This window comes from Trametes versicolor (genome assembly GCF_000271585.1).
Source record: "Trametes versicolor FP-101664 SS1 unplaced genomic scaffold TRAVEscaffold_6, whole genome shotgun sequence".
Taxonomy (NCBI): domain Eukaryota; kingdom Fungi; phylum Basidiomycota; class Agaricomycetes; order Polyporales; family Polyporaceae; genus Trametes; species Trametes versicolor.
Window position 1 is genome coordinate 1,972,246 of NW_007360326.1, and position 19,012 is coordinate 1,991,257.

Below are 19,012 nucleotides of genomic sequence, written 5' to 3' on the forward strand. Positions count from 1 at the left end.
CTTTATGCTCACTGCTTCATCTATCTAGCTTTATTATTATATTGCAGGACAATTTCATTACATAGGGCAGAAGATAGTACTAGCAGGGCATTGAAGAAACTACATACATTATCTGGACCTGAACATCCTTTTACTCTGATTTATGCCTTCAATTGGCATCCGATTGACCTACAAACAACACCATTGTGTAGACCTCAATTTTCTGAACCTAATGGTATATAACACTTCATATATTGCTTTGGAATTCATTGATTTAGATCCACTTCAATCCCCCATTAGTGACATATTGTGACCAAGTGTCACTTATAGGGGTTTGTTTGGCTTCTAGTTCCCTCAGATGTGCTCACAAAAGTATACAAACAACCCCATTGTATTCTCCTGATCCATAGCTTTTTGGTGATACCACATTTGTTTGATTTGGTGAACATTACGTGAGGTTGCCAGACAATGCTCGGAGGTACACAAGTCACAGTAGAGTCACGTGACCGTGCCGCACGGCATACGCCTGGGTCGAAAATCCGACCCAGGTGTATGCCGGGCGGCAGGATTCAATCTCCGCTTCAATTTGACTAGTATCATTGATAAATGGGTTACAAAAGCACAGATGGGTGGATTCCCCTGCTATTCCCTTGTCAAATATACATGTGTTATATACCATCAGCAAGCTATTTGAGAGCTCTACCTAATGGCGACACTTACAAGCTTTCATCATATCTCTGCAGTGTTTAAATTGAAGACCTCCTGCAAACCAGAAGACTAAACTGGTGTTGAGCCCACAATCCTGCCAATTGAAATGCTATTCACATTGTCTCTTTTCCAATGTGTGTATTCCAATGTGTAAGATAATATTCCAATATAAAGTGATCAATTTAGTCAATCCTTGGCTTTCACAGCAGATAATCAACAAGTTGCAATAGAGTTATACAAAAATACACAAAATCGTGTTTTAAGAGGTAACCTGATTACCAATAAATGTTGATCTATATATCATTAGACTCTGCTGGCTGAGCTCTACAGAATGGAATGGTTTTCCAAGCCTCATATGCATCATATAGTGCCCAAATAGCCAAATAATGCGATTTAAAGAAGGGTTCACAGGGCCTGATTCTGTCAGTCACATAGGCGCCGAAAGCGTGATTTGGTGAAGTCCGATGGGCGCTAGTACATCGCGCTGGGCCAGCGGGTACTACTAGCACCTGTTGTACTTAGATTTTTTAAAGCAGCCGCTTTTTGGCGGTATTTCCCTCTCTGTTTCACCATTTCCCATCCATATAGCACATATTATATATCATCAGAAAGCCCTTTACAAGCTCTACAACATGGTGTTATTATGGCTTTGATTGTCTCAACATTGGGCAATAGAAACAGGAAATACTTCAATTCTAGTCTTCTAAACCAAGTGTTACGCTCTGCGCGCACCTCCGCTCTGAACTCCGGAATTCCCACGCTTCGGACTTCGTACTCCAATCTCCGGAGCTCCCGCACCCTGGAACTCCGAGATTTCACGTGTACGTTTCCTTATGATTGCACCATCCTTCCTTCATCTTGTCCTTTAACAATAAGCTTTATTGTCTTTGTCCCCGGACTTCAGAACTCCGGAATCTCCGAACTCCGGATTTGATATTCCTTACGCTCTTATTGTCTTCCTTAACAATAAGGTTCTGTTCCTTAAATACACGCCCAGAATGTTGTAGTACCTCAGTTTGGATATCTTGTTACCCTCCTCGTTTACCCCTCTTGTTACCCTCCTTGTTTACCCCTCGTGTTACCATCTTGTTACCTTCTTCGAAGTTTGCACTACCCCTTGTCAATCTATCCCTTTGGTCTACCTCTGTTCTGACCTCCGAACTCCAACATTCCTAATCTGGTAACTCCGAGCCTCTGTGCTCCGGAACTCCGGACTTCAGACTTTGTTTGATCTTGCCCCATCAACAAGTCCCCTTGGACTTCGTCCCTCGCCATCCTCTTCATCCTCCTCTCCTGGACTCTGTTCTGCTCCAATCGTCTCGGACTTTGTTCCGCTTAGTCAGCGCAGAACTCCGGCTTAGTCAGCCCCAGACTCCGGTCAAGTCCGACCCTTTGTTCCTTCGGAAATTAAGGACAACTGCAGGAGGTCTCAGAGCGTTGCTAATAGCTTCGCTGAAGTCCTTCCCCTCTGTGCCGTACCTCCGTCCGAACTCCGGACCCTTCCAGACCCCGGAACTCCAAGCTCCGGACCTACCGTGTGGCACGTCCCTAACACCAAGACAGAGTAGATAAATTGGAGTTTCAATCACTCTAGTAACTGCCATAGATGAAAGAGATAATCATGGCACTATATTGTGTCTCTGTGTCCACATAATGCTCCATCAAATACTTGATTAGTGTTCTGTCTTGGCAGGAATCATTGTAGACCCTTCACCACTACTAGCACATTTGCTACTGCAAACTTTACAATTGATGAGGAACGAAGAAATTGTTTCTTATGGGGTGACCTTCCCGCCAACTCACGACACCTCAATTGATGCCCGTGGGAAAATATTTTGAAACTCCGCTAATCAGCCATTAGTGTTGAGATAGGCGCCACATACATTCTCCACTTACAAACCCAGGGTTAGGGTTCTCCTCCATTAGGAATTTTAGGGTTAGACACTAGATTGCTGCACACAGCCACTCTGACCATCTGCTAATGAGGCTCTAATGCTTCCCAATAGGGATCTATGTAACCCTAGGTGGCACTACACACCTGTGGCTTCATGCACACTCAAATGCAGGCTATAACAAACATCTATATAGACTCAAACACAATGTGCATCATAGCATAAGGGTATATCTATATAGTTTACATTACTAGCAATTGTGCTAGTAGTGGTGAAGGGTCTATGATTGTTCCTGCCAAGAGAGAACACTGATCACATATTTGCAGGGTGGTTATGTGTACACATAGGACATGCTATAGTGCCATGATATATGTGATTGTATCTCTTTCATCTATGGCAGTTACTAGAGTGATGAAACTGCAGTTTATCTACTCTGTCTTTGTTTAAAAGACTAAAATCAAAGTATTTCCTTTTTCTGTTGCCCAATGTGAAGACAATCAAAACCAAAACAGTACCATATTGTAGAGCTTGTAAAGGGCTTTCTGATGATATATGATATGTGCTATATGGATGGGAACTGGTGAAACAGCGAGGGAAATACTTCTAAAAAGCGGCTGCTTTTCAAAAACTCTTTCTAAGTACCACAAGCACTAGTAGATTGCGCTGGGCCAGCGCAATCTACTAGCGCGCATAGGACTTCACCAAATCATGCTTTAGGCGCCTATTTGGCCAGCAGGATCAGGCCCTGTGAAGCCTTCTTTAAACCGCATTCATTGGCCATTTATACATTATGCAGGGTATATATGACCCGGAAAACACCTCCATTGTATAGATATTGGCGAGCAGGTTCTAATGATATATATATATCAACATTTATTGATAAGCAGATCACTGCAGGAAATCTGATTTTGCACATTTTATACCACTTTGTAGGCCAATACTGCTCCTGTGTTGTTTATAGCCCACAGTGTGCCCAGGTATTTATGATGTGTCTACATGACATTGCTGTCTTGATACTAGGACGACTGCAGAAACAATAATGTATATATACCAAAACCTGACAGAGACATGGGTTTAATCATGCCCACTTACCTCTTTCTAGTGTTGTATTGAGGTATTACATTGCTTGTATAGCGGAATTTTCTGGGTACACTAGTATCATAGCATCACCATTGAATAGAGATCAATATTCTGAGCCCAATAGTATATAATACTTGACCATTTGATGAATATGCCAGGCCACTAGCGCTTATTGCCAATTGTGGCACTAATAGAAATATATCTAGTCCATATCTTATTCCACTGTCACCACATCCTTGATTTGTTTGCACAGATGGATTCCCCTTGTCAACAGCTTCCTGATGATATATCATATGTCCCATTTGGACAAGCAGAAGCCAAGATATTGACCCTTCTCTGTTTCAATGGCACGCCGACGCGATTCCGCGTCGTCGTGCCACTAGCTTTGGCTTTGTTTGTTTTCAGCCACAGCTCAACATAATGTGCTCATTAATAGACAAGTGTATGGTGTAACATACCACTATTATATATCACCAGAAAGCTGTTGATGAGGAGAATGTAATGGGGGTGTTTGTATAGGATACTGAGCACATATGGGAGTGCTACAAGCCAACCAACCCACCATAAGTGACTCTGAGTCACAGTCTGTCACTAATGGGGATCAATGTGGGTCTAGGTCAGTGTTTTCCCAGGCATAATGTCAAGTATTATATACTGTCAGGTTCGGAAAATTGAGCTCTACACAATGGTGTTGTTTGTAGGTCAATAGAATGCCAATTGAAGGCATAAATTGGAGTAAAAGGATGTTCAGGTCCAGGTTAAGCAGTTTATCTGATACACTGCTACCACTATCTTCTGCCTTATATAATGAAAGTGTCCTGCAATATAATAATGAAGCTTGATACATGGATTAGTGAGCATAAAGACCAGGTATTGTGCATACAATCTGGCAATGACCTTCAGCCACAATCAGTGTTTAGTGCATTAAAGCCTGTGTATTTGATATAAAACCATGATTGTACCACCATTAGATGCACATTAGAAGGATTTTTCCAATGATATATATTTGTCCTATGATGTGGTAAAGAATGAGCCAACAGGGGGCAAAATGAGTTGCAGCTGTGGCTGAGAACAAACAAGACCATACTTGGTGGCAGGGGAACGCAGCTCAGTGTTCCCTTGCCACAGACTGTGGTCTTGTTTGGTTCCCAACACAAATGCCTCAATATCTTGGCCCCCAGTTGGCTATATGTCATGAAATATATATCAACAGAAAGCTATGCACGAGCAAAGTCCATATATCCAAAAATCATTTGGATGTGGCCACCTTTGCTGCCACTATGCACAACACAAAATCCTATTAGTGCCACAATCAGAAAAAAGCGCCCATGGCACATGACCTGATGACATCATTGCCTCCCCCCAAGTGTTATATACCACCAGGCTCAGAATTTTGATCTCTATTCAATGGTACTGTCTATATATTTGTTGAGTGAACCTGATAATAGCCAAGTATACATGCTTACCATTCCAAATAATCCAAACTCTCATTGATATCTGTACTTGCTTAGATGAGATCAGACAAGATTGCTCTGTCTAAGGGAGAATCATGTCCTCTATATGTGAGTCACATTTGTATTGTCTTTATATACTGGTATTCGACAGAGAGAAATTAGCTAGGCTTTGAAAAACATATTGATCAACAAGTTATATCACTGGTGTGTGCACAATACTGTGGATTATCCATAAGGTACATAATGTATTACACACACCCAGGCTCACATTGAGATGCATGTTCAACCATGGGAATGCATTGTGTCAATGTATGATGTGTCAATGTTCATTTTTGTTTTGCACACACACCACCATGGCCACTACCCGTGTCCTCAATACCCCTGAGCTCCTCTCCCTCATTGGCCATGCCTGCTGCCTGCCCTGGCAGTACTACAACAGAGATGAGGTCCACGGTGACTCTGACCTGCATGAGGTCCTTGCCTTGCACACGGTGTCCAGGGACTTCTACCATCACTTCTCCTGCCCCTTTCCCCGCACTGCACTGAGCATCTGCACGGCCCATCAACTCCATACCCTCTTCTTGGATGTCATAGCATTTGAAGAGCACGGATGTCAATGTGCGCTCAGCAGTGGTGATCCACAGCGTGTCCACATCAACTTTCTCAATCTTTATCTTCTCGAGGTGGACTTGCACAACAAGACCGGCAATGGCCCTCTGCTCTGGGACATCGCTCAACGTGCCACCCCATACATGACAAACTGGACAGAGCTCAACATTGTCACCAGCGACAACTTGTCCACAACAATGCTGAGCCGTGCCAGACACTGGTGGAGACCCTCCCTCTGCCACATCCAAACCCTGCGGCTCAAGGATGAGTGCAACTACGGGGTGGGCCAGTTTGTGCATGCATGTTTTCTTGGTCATGCATAATTACTAACATCCTTGTAGGGTGTCTCTCACCTGTTTGGGCCATCACCTTGGGACTCCTTGCCATGGCTCCTATATGTTTTCACCCCCTTCCACAACCTTCGCACACTCCTCATCGACACTCCGGCTTTCCCATACCCTGTCCCCCTTGACATTGACCTTGATACCTTTGCCAATGCAGCCAACTTGGGTGCATTCTTGCAGGCCTACAACTTCACCCCCCATGACCTCACACTCTACATACACACAACTTCTTCCCATTCTTCCACATCTCCGACACTTCTACCTTCAGTACCTGCACTGGCAACCACTCGGCATCACTGGGAAGACCCACAGGGTGGCACCAGGTATGGCTGCATGTTCCACATCCTTCAACGGCCTCTGAACCCAGATGCACCTGTTCAATCTGGAATCAACGTTCTGGACCATTATGACAGCCAAACCTTCAACACTGACCCCTTCTCTGATTGGGTTGGTCCATACACTCCCGACCCCTCCGACCCACTCAGTCCTCAAATCTATGAGCATCCAGTGCACATCTATGCCTCCATTGAGGGGCCTACTGTCCGGTAAACACTTAATTCTGTGTTGTTGTTTGCACCTTATGCTAACACAGTCTTGACAGCACTAGCTTGAGTGGTAGTACATAGTGTGTATGTACATATGTTTGTGTTTGTTTGTATTTGAGGTTAGTGGGTCATGTTGAATTTTGTGTGAGAAAGTTGTGTGAGGTTAATTACACAAGCAAGCTAAATCTTGAACACTAGTGAGAGTGTACCTACCTCTCCTGGCTAAGTGTTGATACCCACTATACAATAGGACTCAGTGATCATTTAGCTGTGGATCTGTATAAACATGCAGTGATTTATTATGTATATCAAATCCAAATGCTCCTGATAACAGTCTCGAGCAGTTTTAAAAGTTGCTTGCATCAAAAATACTAAAATATGTGTATGTAAATGCTTGTCAGATGTATAGATTGTATAATTATCACGATAAACTTAGTTCCACTTGATATATCAGATTTGTGAGTCAATGTGCAGGTCAAAAAGCCATTGAGCATGAAAATGATGGAAGTATTTGATGTGATTCAATAAACAGCATTGTCACAAAGAAAGAAGAGCATCTAATCATGTCAATTGTTTTCACATGAACATATGCCAACTGTTTACTCACTGTCAAAACACTTAAATTATGACTTTCATTTCAACTAAATGTGCTACTAACAAACTATCCTCTCATCAATCGTACCTGCCAGTCATGGCCCTCTCCACCCCAAGTTCTCTTATCACAGAATCTCTCTGTGATGCTTGCACATGGAATGAAACCAATTTTATGACCACATGCTTCTGCATGATGTTAAGAAAAACTCAAGCAAAATTTGGGTCCTGGCAAAATACCAATCTGTCCACCAACATGAGGTATCTCAACTGTTGTTCTAAACTTAGGGGCTGAGCACGCTCTTTACAGTAAAATCCTCCTATTCCCCATGGATCAAGATGTGGAAACAGCTAAGACAGCAGCTTGTCATTTTAGAAATTGGGAATCAATTGAGAGCCTGCTTGAGACTGCACAAATCACTTCTTTTTCAAGCAGTGTGTTAGCACCTTCAATGGCATTTTGTATGCACTAATTGGTGACTTATCACTGTCAGTATACCTGACAGTCTCCATCAGCACTTGGCTAGAGAGGGCCATAATTGGCAGGTCCAATTGATGAGGGTACATATATCTTAGTATAATTCATATAATTGGGCTAAGAATTCAGATTGATAATGCATTTAGATCTGGCCCAGAGCAAACTATGGATGCTGTTTTGATATATGTAGTAGATATGAGCCTTTGAACAATCCACATCATCCATATGCATTGATCTTGTATCAATTCCACTGCTGTCATCTGCTAAAAAATTCAGACATTCAAACTCCCATTTTTGGTTTTAAGCATTTTTGATTGTCTTCAAGGTATTCAAATATGCATTACTTGATATAGCACTTGAATTGATGCATCCTAACATAGATGCTATCAAAGGCACTGCATAAATAAACCAGGGAATTTCCTCCACTGGTATAGTATAATGATGTCACAGTATTCAAGTAGATCAATGATCCAACCTTATCTTAACTGCCCAGGGTGCTCAGCTATAACAATCAGATGTGTCACTTGACAATTCTCACCAAGATACAAATATTCTCATTTTATAACATGGCTCAACTCAGACTTCATTTAATTCCATAACTAGTTATTCAGCTCTGCAGAAGAAACTCTTATAGCATTTCTTGATCATCTCAGCATTAGCAGGTCCATTTATAATCCAAACAATATCAGTAACTGGAGTCATATATTACCATGAGTGTGGTTTTATTGATTTTATATAACGGTCATGCCATTGACACATTGATTGAGGTTGATTTTCTGTGATTATTAGCCCTTAAGCCTAGGCAGCTTTAAGTAGGAGTTTACCCATACCTACCACATACTTCAACTTTTAGAGGAGTTTCAGCAAGACATTCATCTTTGTAGCTAATTTGATGCCATGTAATGGAGAGCATGATTATGTGACCCCATTGCCTAATCAGATTGCCATATATGGTGCAATGACACACATCAGCTGCAATACTGCATTTATGATAGTTTGAGCTCCTTCCAGATTCCATTACTAAATATATAGACAGTACCATTGAATAGAGATCAAAATTCTGAGCCTGGTGGTATATGACACTTGGGGGGAGGCAATGATGTCATCAGGTCATGTGCTTTGGGCGCATTTTCCAATTGTGGCACTAATAGAATTTTGTATTGTGTATAGTGGTAGCAATACTGGCTACATCCAGGCCATTATTAAATATATGGACTCTGCTCATCCATAGCTCTCTGTTGGTACATATTTTGTGGCATATGGACAACTGGGGGCCAAGATATTGAGACATTTGTGTTGAGAACCAAACAAGACCACAGTTGGTGGCAGGGGAACACAGCTCAGCGTTCCCCTGCCGCTAAGTATGGTCTTGTTTGTTCTCAGCCACAGCTGCAACCCATTTTGCCCCCTGTTGGCTCATTCCTCACCACAACATAGGACATTTATATATGATTGGAAAGGGCCTTCTAATGTGCATCTAATGGTGGTACAATCATGGCTTTATATCAAATACACAAGCTTTAATGCACCAAACACCAATTGTGGCTGAAGGTCCATGCCAAATTGCATGCACATTACTCAGTGTTTGTGCTCACTACTTGATCTTCCTAGCTTCATTATAGCATTCCAGAACACTCTCATTATATAGGGCAGAAGATAGTACTAGCAGGGCATTGAAGAAACTACATTATCTGGACCTGAACATCTTTTTACTCCAATTTATGCCTTTAATTGGCACCCTATTGATGCATCAATCACTCTAGTGACTGGCAATGGTAGATAACATACAACAACAGATATCATGCTCTATGTTAGGTGATAGCTGACTAGCCTCTTTTACTGGCATGTGGCATACATATACTACTACCAAATTATTGCTTTAAAAGGAAACTAAGGGTATAGTACTTGAACTACACTATAACATTTGTTGAAGATCTCTTTTGATACAGTGCATAGCCTATATGCATAGTGGGCAGTGAGCGGCACATGTGCTGTGCAACTTAGGATTACACAGGCACCCAGGGAGAGGCTTTACCTGTGGTAAGGATTGTAATTAGAACTGACCTAAGGCTAACCCTAAGCTGTGCTGATAAAAGGGAGCCCTAACCCAAGTTTTGTAAGTAAAGGATGTAGGTGGCACCTATTTCAAAACTAACCTTTGATCAGCTGGGTTCTAAATTTTTTTCCCACGTACACAACTTGAGTTGGCAGAAAGGTCACCCCATAAGAAATGATTTCTTCATTCCTCATCAATTGTAATTGTTGTTCTTGTTGACTCCCATAGCAAAACACAAGAAGAACCCTAGAGTTGCATAGCCCGAAGGTACCATCCAGAACGAGCTGGCCACCATGACAGTATTTCCATGCAGCTTATTGCATCTCTAGGGTTGCGATACATACCTTCAGGCGCTCTGCCTCAGTTGTAAGAGCAGAGTAGTGGAAGATGGCATTGTGTACATCGTGCTTGAGGAAGCGGCTCTTAGGGTCAAGCCAGTTGTGTACACTCTGTTTGGGCACAACCAAGATATCAATTCCAAAGGCCTCGCAGTAGTGTTGGCGGTAGAGACTGCGAAAGTCACTTGTCTAAAGGTTGTAGTGTAAGTTGGCGTCAGCAGGGCATGCATCTGCCTGCGCTTGGTCTCTGCAGTGCCCTGCACAGAGCATCTTTATTTTTGTTTTGAGTCAGTTTACCTTGCGTTAAAGCGCAACTGTCGAAGCGGAACCTCTGCGACGTGTGGGTGCAAAGAAACTGCTGGAAAGTGCACCATAGTCGCAGCTTGACATGCTGTGTTATGCTCGAGTATACCAATGAATTGCAAGATAAACCTGGTCTCCTCAATATAGGTTATATCCGCATGGCCAAGACATTGCGTGAAAGGATATGGTGCATGGCTCTTCCAGCCTTTCTCAGGGCCTGATGGGTTAGAGTCGCCATCTGCTGCCATTGGACTTGTTCCTGCATTGTGCTTGTGTGCTGTACTGGTGCAGCTCTCTCCATTGCTGCCGCCAGTGATATTGTCAGGGAATGGGCACTTTCTTTTGGATTTGCCTTGTGAGCGAGTGTGGGTATCATACCCGCATGCACTAACTTATAGTTAGCATTGTCTGAGCCACATAGTCATATAATAAATACATGACTCTACCATTGATACATTGCGCGTATGATTGTGTCCTTAGTTGTCTTACGGAATCGCCGCCCAACCGTCCCTGTGGTTTTCCATTGATTTTCCAATGATTTGAGCCAGTTTGTATCAAGGCCATGAAGCCACAGTAGATCCCGGGCCTGCAACTGGGTAGTCTCGGTATACACATGTGCAATGTGTTTTTTGCCATATATATCTCTTGCAGGCGGTCAAGCTGTCCTGGTTCGCAGTACAAAGTGCTCCACCGAGGCTTCATTTGTTCATATCAGTTCAGTAATAATATACAAGCAGACATTGTACACTAACTGCAGTATCGAGCCACCTCTCATCCCATCCATTTGGCAGGAACAAAGTTGACGGTGCCAGAGCTGAGTCAAAGGGGGCACCAGAGGTTGTTGCAGACAGCGGTGGGCCAGTCGGAGGGGGCTGTCCGTCGAGTGTAGGTAGCTCAGCAACAGACAGAATATCATCGCACAGGTGCAATAGCTTCAGCATTGTGGGAATCCCAGTGAGACGAGCGGTCACAGGCAAGGTGTTGTAGTAGCAGGGGGACCTAGCAGGACAACAGAGTAGGAGGTGCAGCTTTGAAACCAGCGTGCAGACTCTGAGGGAGACCCGGTGAACAGTTGTCCTGGCACCAGGCAGGCCAGACCTCAAGAGCGAGACTTGTCCTGGAGACACCCTTCTGGATGCGCACAATGATGCACAACAGCACCACAGTGTCGCAGGTTGTGCCGCTGGACAATGGTTGTATAACTGTACGCCAAAACATACACTGGGACCTGTACATCAACTTCTGCTATAAAAACGAAGACATCAGCTTGAGCGTAGATGAGCAATGACGGAGCACTCACCTTCAATTAGTACCACAACAGGACAGTGAAGCTATCATGTTTTAGTGATGGCTTCATGGCGGACCAGTGCGTCGGAGCGCACTCCATCTCCGATAGTCCTTTCAGATAATTAAAGCAGTCAGAATGCACAAAGGCGGCGGCCTAGTGTTGCAGGGTCCTGTCCTAGGACCACTGAAGGACCGAGGACTGGACTGGGACTGGACTGATTAGGACCACTTTTAAGTCCTGGCCATCTGAAATATTTTCAGGACTGCCTAGGACTGCCCAGGACCGGACCTGGACCAGTCCTTATATAAGCCGTTATATGTGCACTAATTGTCATCAAGTACATCCAAGTTGTCAAATCATGTGTGATGTAGACCATATATAGCTTATTTTGGAGTGCATTGGGTTTGTCTGTTGTACCATTGGTCCATTCATAAGTATCAAGGGTAGCATAGTGAAACCATAAACTGCTAAGGATTATACTTCATGCGTGATAATGATAGCTACATGGATTTCTAAAGTGATGTAAAGGCCTGCAAAGGTAATAAACTAATATAGGCTTAAGTTGATGCAACTTATAAGCATATTTGACTGAAGGACGGGTCCTAGGACCAACAAAGACCAGTCCAGACCAGTCCAGGACTTGAAAGGTGGTATGATGAGTACCGGGCAGACTTACTCTGCTGTCATGCATGGCATACGGGGGCAGGATGAGGAGTGCATCAACACCACACCACACTGCACACAATTTCCAGATGGAAGTGGAGAATGAATATAATAGCTAATAAAAAATAAAAACTGAACAAAAGCGGCCGGGGGCGGCTTTAGACACCAACCACACTTGTTGACAGGGCACACTCCCACCCACTTGATGGGCTTCTCGCCAGCTTCTCATCCTTCCTTCAGCACTATGTGGCACACCTTCCCTGTCAGTGGACACCTTCCCTTGTCTCCCAGCTTTGCGATCAACGACGTCATTCATGGTGAGGGCTTGCCTGCCCTGAGAAAGTGTGTTTTATAATGTAATCCATGTTTGAAGAAACTGAGTGATGATAGAAGTGTCTCAATACATTGTGCTACTGACTAGTGCCTTGTTGCCCTTCAAATGGAGGGAATATTGCAGGCATTGATAGGAGACAGTATATCCATCTAATGAACAGGATCAAGTCACTTGTTGAAGGCCTATTCAATCAAGGTCTTGTTTAAGATATATCTGATGACTCTGATCTATTGCATGCTGTGAAAGTAGCTGGTGTTTCCCCAACTAAGATTAAGTAAGTGGTAGGTATGGGTAAACTTGTGATTGGAAGCTGTCTAGGCTTCAAAAGGAGCTATTGATGATCACAACCTTCATCATGAATTGATACATTAATGGAACAAATGTGTATGACTTCAATAAATCACATTTATGGTGTAATTATGATTTTATTTGCTTGTGTGGCTTAGTTTATAAAATGACCTGTTCATGCTGAGAGACGATTGAGGAATTACAAGTGTCATCTGAAAAGCTAAATAACTTGGTGTGTATTAAGATGAAGTCTAGGGTAAGCAGTGTTATTAAAATGGGGATATTTGTATCATGATGAGACAAGGATTTCCAAGTGACATATGTGATTGTGATAGCCGAGTACCCTGAGCAGATGGAATGAGCTTAGATCATTACTCTACTTAACAACATATTGAGCATTGTACTATACATGGGGAAGACACTCCCTGATAATCTTCATGTGGTATCTATTTGACATCATCTATGTTAGGTTGTATCAACTCAAGTGCTAAATCAAATGATGCATATTTGAATACTTTGGAAAAATGCTTAGAACAAGTACAGGGAACAAACTTTGATGTCTGAGAGCAGATGAAAGCAGTGGAATCAATGCAGAATCAATATATGTGTATGACCTAGATTGTTAAAAGGATACTATTGGCTCAGACCTGCTATATATAATGGTATAGTAGGTGTCATTTGTTCTGTGCCAGGTATTTCTGTGTATCTTTGTGGTGTGTCCAAAACAGGTGTGACTGGCATTTTGTATCAACATGCTGCTAATAATGCATACCCTCATCAATCAGACCAGCCAGTCTTGGCCCTCTTTACCCAAGTGCGTAGACATACAAACATACTGGGCATCATGCCAACAGCAACTTCATTACCTGCAATGAGATTTGAAGGTACCCCTGAGGAGCATGTCAGGATGAATAAACAAACAAGCCATGAATGGTTTCCTACCTGTTGCAAGCAAATTTGGACTCCCATCCGACCATGAGGTCATTGCAAGTAGGGATTGGGGAACTGTGAGGGTGTAATGGAGTGGATACTCTGTGAGGCAATTTGGATGGATATGTGGTGCAGAGAAGGAGAGATCAGGAGAGATCAGCGGCTATTTGCTGGCCCTTTGGGCTTATAAAGGAACACTATGGGAATATCTGGTGTGCAAATGGCGGAATTCTTTCAGGAACATCCCCTGTGAGAACTATAACAAAAACAGTCACAAAACTGCACAGTAGTTATGGACATCACTAGAGAGCATGATTCCTCCCCATAGACCTGTCCTACTACGTAGTTCAGAAATTTTCCCCTGATGTCACGGCCATACAACTGAATTGACGAATTTTTTTGAGCAGGCAGTGTCACCTGGTACAAAGGGTGTCGGATTGAGTGAAATGGTACAGTACATTTTTCAAAGCAATGCAGACTTGTGGATAAGCAAAGCAGCACTTGATCTAAGCCTACAGGCCTCACTGATGCAGTATACACACATTGACACATCATATTCGGACTTTACAGATAACACAGACGGGCCGACGTCGAAGCCGCACAAGAATCTAAGCGACGTACGTAATTCGAAAGTACTAATCTGGCTCCCCAATACGAAGGGTCGAAGGTTCTGTCCAAGAGGAGCCAGACGGGGAACAGCGAAGCGCGAGCGGACGAACGAAAGGACAAGAAACCAGACAGCGCGTACGTACGAAATCCACCAAACATCAACCTTCCGAACAATAGTACAATGACATCAGCCGCCACGACCACGAGTGACACGAAACGCCGCGCGCGCAGGCTACAAACAGCGCGGGGGCGGCGCGATCCTTGCAACATCAGGAACTCAGCGGCGCGCCTCGGTGGAACTGAATCGCGGAGGCAAAAGCGTACATTCGGGCCCCCTGCTGGAGAAAGTACTGCGTCAACGGCGTCTGCGCTGTGCGCGCGCGCGGCGCGGAGAAACGGGCGATGGGAAGCAGAAGCAAAGATGACGGGCACGCGTGAGTCATCGACGCGCGTACCAGCAGAGGGCGTGTGCTTCTCACCTGGCGCGACGTAGTCTCGGAGCGGAAACACGTCAAACGGCAGCGAGCGCGCTTCTGCGAGGATCGTTCCACTGGTGTTCCCCTGGATGATCGTCTGCGGGTCGTCGAACCTATCCAGAAGAGCAATCGGAAGCTGCCGGGAGACGCGAGAAAACGAGACGTCACTCACCGTGGCAGGCGCATGAGCGTGACCTTGAGCTGGAAGCGGCCGCGCTGGCGCACGCCCACGTCCGGGTACATGAAGTACACCCCGCGCCGCCCCTGCAGGTTGCGCAGCAGGTGCGGCGAGGACACCAGCTGGCCGTAGAGCAGCCGCTCGCGCTCGCGCGGTGCGGTCGCGCCCGCCGCCGGCGTGGCGTAGTCCATAGGCGCCGCGCCGTCCCCGCTGAGCAGGGAGAGCTGGGCGACCAAGAACGGGAGCTCAGACTCGCTGCGACTGGGTTCAGCCGCGGCCCATCACCCCACTACCCCCGCCTGCGCCTACTCACTCGATCACGATGCGGCCGGACGAGTCGCGCAGGACGAGCTGCGCTATGAGCGGCGGCGCGAGGGGCAGGCGGGTCAGGGTGGACGCCCCAAACTCGGCCGTCCTATCGGGGTGCTGGACAATTTCTAGACGGTAGGTTCTGAGACATGATCGGTCAGAAACACGCAAAGGAATAATAGTGAACGTGTACGCACCGTGGCTGGTCACTGGATATCTCAGAAACGACCTGAACGTCGTCCGCCCGTCCTAGAGACGAAGTCGGCCGGTTGACCCCGCGCGCACGGTGCGAAAGCGGCGACGACAGCCGTCTGGACCGAGGAGTGGTATCCGCTCGCGAGGGCTCGTTCGCAAGAAAATTAATGGACAGCTTGTTGCGGTCTTTTGGGGAGACGATAGGTCCCAGGGACAGTCTTGTCCCCGTGCGCAATGCCCCAGGCGCCACATGGGCGTCGGGAGAGGGACAGTCCATGCACTAGCGGCGGGATCAGCGTGCACAGACATGCTGCAGCGCGCGGAGGTGGGGACGTACCGCCAATGCTCTCCGATACGGGCGCGAGCGGGCAGACAGACTGAAAAGTCTGAGTACACGACGTCGGACAGGCTCAAGCCCAGGAGGGGGTGGGATGCTGAGCGGAGGGAGAACTAAGGTGCTGTCTATAGACGGTCCGATCATTCAGGGAGCGGGCCAGAGTCTCTCAGAGGCCTGCTACGTCAGCATGAGGAGGGCGCGAGTCCGGCCACACTGTGTCGGGGGCATAAATACTTCGGGACGGTGGAATCCCCAGACTGATCGATGCAAAGCGGCTTCCAATTTCAGGGACCGGGGCGTTAGAGGTTTATGTCAGTATATGGCAGAATGCGGCCGGTGCCCAACTCAATGGCGCACAGGTGGCCCGAGCCCGACGGCGGTCTAAACTTAACGGCAGCAGGCAGGCGTGAGCGATGGAAAGGGGGTGCGATGACTCACGGGAATTAAGGTAGGGGTAAATTATACATGATATACGCTAGACTCGCCGCTTGACATAACTCCAGAGGCCAGCGCTCCCTGCGATGACGGAGGCCGCAGCGAGGGCAGGCTTCACACCGGCTAGACCGAGGCATAACAATAAGACGGAAGCTCGCGGAGAAGAAATCAGGAAGACGGACCTGTTGACTTATATAAGGCGCCAGTGAGTGCGCCAGCAGCCATACTCCCGTATGTGTCGTGCTTGCCGCGGAACGCGTCTATGGAGGAATTGAAGGCGTTGTATGCGAGAGCTGGGGGCGAAAGGGTCGGCAAACGTCAAACGTACGAGGCAGGACAAAAGGGACGTACCGAGACAGCCGGCCGAGTTGCCTATAAACGTGCCTCGCCGAGTGACCGAGTTAAGGATACTGTTGATCCTTAGCCGTGCGTTGGACACGGCGAGGGGTCTTCGCGCGCCCTCGCGCAGCCCCCACACCCCGCCAAGGGCGAGCCCTGAGGATGCGGTGTGAGCATGTGATGGCGGTAGACAATAAGAGGAGATAAGGTGTGACGGCGGGGGTGACGCTCGGTCAGACTAGCATGATCGTCTTCGGATGAGAAGGATGATGGGGGGAGGGGTGGACATGCAAAGGCGATAAAGAGTACGGACCACTGAGGTACATCGTTCCCGTGCCATAACAGAGGTCGTCACTCCAGCCGCGGGACGGAATGGCGGTGCCGGCTCCCGGTAGGTCGCTCGTCTTCTCATCGTCGAGAAGAAGGTAGTCGAGCTTGTCGTCTATGCCTGCCATTGGATGGAGCTTAGCTGGGTCGAATGAGCCGAGGAGGAGGTCATGGCTGGAGGTCGGAATGCCGTCCAGAGGATCGTCCTTTACGAAAGAGGAGGTGGACCTGTCGCTTGCGCTGGCCATTTTGAGGGTCTCGACTGCGTGGGCCGGCCGCGAGGGGGAATGGGGTGGAGGAAGGTGAGTGAGAGCACTGGAGGACGTCGTGCGCGTCCTCCAGCTTGCCACCACAATTTCGCTTAGGTAAGCTCGGCGTCTGTTTCTCTTTGACCACACAAATCCACACAGCGCCTTTCTTCCTTCTGCTCCACTCCGCCGACAAATTCACTAGCATCTGCAACCTGATATCAGTAGATCGCTAGGCACGCTGCGAGGCTCGACCAGCTCGATCAAGGACAAGGACGTGAAGCTTCCACGCCCTGGGGCAGCCAAATTAACGCGAGTTCAGACGCCTTCCGTGGGCTTCGGGGAGTTTGAGTTTATAGCGTTATCGTTCCAAGTGCGCTTACTCTGGCAGATGCACGTCTGCCGTACTGGCGCGTAGATTGGGATCCCATCGTAGCAAGCAACTCGCTGGGTCATCTTGACAAGAAGGAGCAGCGGTACTGATAGCGCCCACTTCGACGTGCTTGGCATAGGAACGTCCATCTCACAGGCCTCCAGAGTTTGACGAGTGTGGTGGGGTGGCTGAGAATGTCTACCACCTTCCCCGCGTTCCGCAGCGTGCGCGACAGTCGCGTGTACGGCCGCTAGGACGACCGCACCCTCTGTCGGGGTGTCTTCGTGCTGCTGCGCACCATGCTATCGCCACGAGGTGCACAGCGTTGAAGCTCTGCAGGCAGGAAAGGGATTTCGTAGACTGGTAGAGTCCCGGTCGGACTGCGCGCTAGACACAGCATCGGACTGCGCTCGGTCATGTTGCGCAGATTGGCTGTGCTCCGGACAGGCATCCGCTGCATCTCTGCTGGACGAGTGCGGACCGCACATGTCAGACGCGGCGTGTAAGGCCATCCCGAGGGCGAACATGAGCAAGCGAGGGCGGCGCCGAGCGGCGGAAGGTCCTCGCGCAGGTCACGTGTGCGGCCTATTATAAGCGGCCGGAAGCGGCAGCTGCGTGTCTCTCTCTCCCCATCCATCGCACGCCCTCTCTCATCTCTCTTCACTACACTCATGTCCAACAAAGACTACTACGGCGGCGGCGGCCAGCAGCAGTACTACCCCCCGCAGGGTGTGTAGCACCAATATGCAATATCGGCTCGGCTGATCTCGGGTTACAGGACCTCCCCCTGGCCAGCAGGGCGGCTACTACCCTCAGCAGCCCCAGCAGGCGTACCAGGGTGGCTACCAGCAGCCATACGGCGGACAGCAGCAGTACGGCCAGCCCTACCAGCCCCAGCCACCCCCTCAGACGGTATATGTGTAAGTCTAGACAAGCCATGTCCCGTGGCGCGCCGCTGACTTTGCAACAGCCAGCAGCAAGACAAGGGCGGAGGAGGCGGATGCATGGCCTGCCTAGCGGGAATGTGTTTGTGTTGCTGCGCCGAAGGTACGTCATTCTCGTCTACTTAACGAGAGCAATACTGACTGGAGGTGCAGAGCTCTGCTGTGACTGCTTGTTCTGAGCGTGGACGTCGTACGACTTGCGCTGCTGGCCCGGTGTTGCTACGACCGATATCCCCCTGCCCCCTCTGTATGTTTCCTGTAAACTAGGACACTTTCCTATCTCTACGGTTTTTTCTGGACACATCGGACTGCTTCCATAACACTTGTGTGACATCAACGTTAATTTGAGCTCGAGCATGGTG

The 19,012-nt window shown here is 47.2% G+C and overlaps 4 protein-coding genes across 4 annotated transcripts; 2 read left to right on the forward strand and 2 right to left on the reverse strand.

Annotated features, from left to right (window-relative positions):
- Positions 1-5,466: 5,466 nt before the first annotated feature.
- On the forward strand, positions 5,467-6,615 carry TRAVEDRAFT_47896 (uncharacterized protein; the record flags this gene model as incomplete). Its single annotated transcript, XM_008040201.1, has 2 exons — positions 5,467-6,015; positions 6,064-6,615. The coding sequence occupies 2 exons, from the start codon at positions 5,467-5,469 to the stop codon at positions 6,613-6,615; spliced, it is 1,101 nt and encodes a 366-aa protein (XP_008038392.1).
- Positions 6,616-14,448: 7,833 nt separating this feature from the next.
- TRAVEDRAFT_72234 (uncharacterized protein) lies at positions 14,449-15,924 on the reverse strand (the record flags this gene model as incomplete). Its single annotated transcript, XM_008040713.1, has 6 exons — positions 14,449-14,749; positions 14,814-14,859; positions 14,969-15,078; positions 15,138-15,398; positions 15,457-15,594; positions 15,650-15,924. 6 exons carry the CDS (start codon positions 15,922-15,924, stop codon positions 14,722-14,724), a joined length of 858 nt encoding a protein of 285 aa, XP_008038904.1. The 3' UTR covers positions 14,449-14,721.
- A 470-nt stretch (positions 15,925-16,394) lies between these two features.
- TRAVEDRAFT_168515 (mitochondrial import inner membrane translocase subunit tim23) lies at positions 16,395-17,377 on the reverse strand. Its single transcript, XM_008040714.1, has 4 exons — positions 17,072-17,377; positions 16,771-16,914; positions 16,602-16,712; positions 16,395-16,542 (listed from the first exon to the last, which is right to left on the reverse strand). The coding sequence occupies exons 1-4, from the start codon at positions 17,331-17,333 to the stop codon at positions 16,460-16,462; spliced, it is 600 nt and encodes a 199-aa protein (XP_008038905.1). The 5' UTR covers positions 17,334-17,377; the 3' UTR covers positions 16,395-16,459.
- A 974-nt stretch (positions 17,378-18,351) lies between these two features.
- On the forward strand, positions 18,352-18,964 carry TRAVEDRAFT_29239 (uncharacterized protein). The gene is made up of 4 exons (XM_008040021.1): positions 18,352-18,435; positions 18,485-18,626; positions 18,677-18,753; positions 18,804-18,964. Exons 1-4 carry the CDS (start codon positions 18,378-18,380, stop codon positions 18,827-18,829), a joined length of 303 nt encoding a protein of 100 aa, XP_008038212.1. The 5' UTR covers positions 18,352-18,377; the 3' UTR covers positions 18,830-18,964.
- The last annotated feature ends 48 nt before the right edge of the window (positions 18,965-19,012 follow it).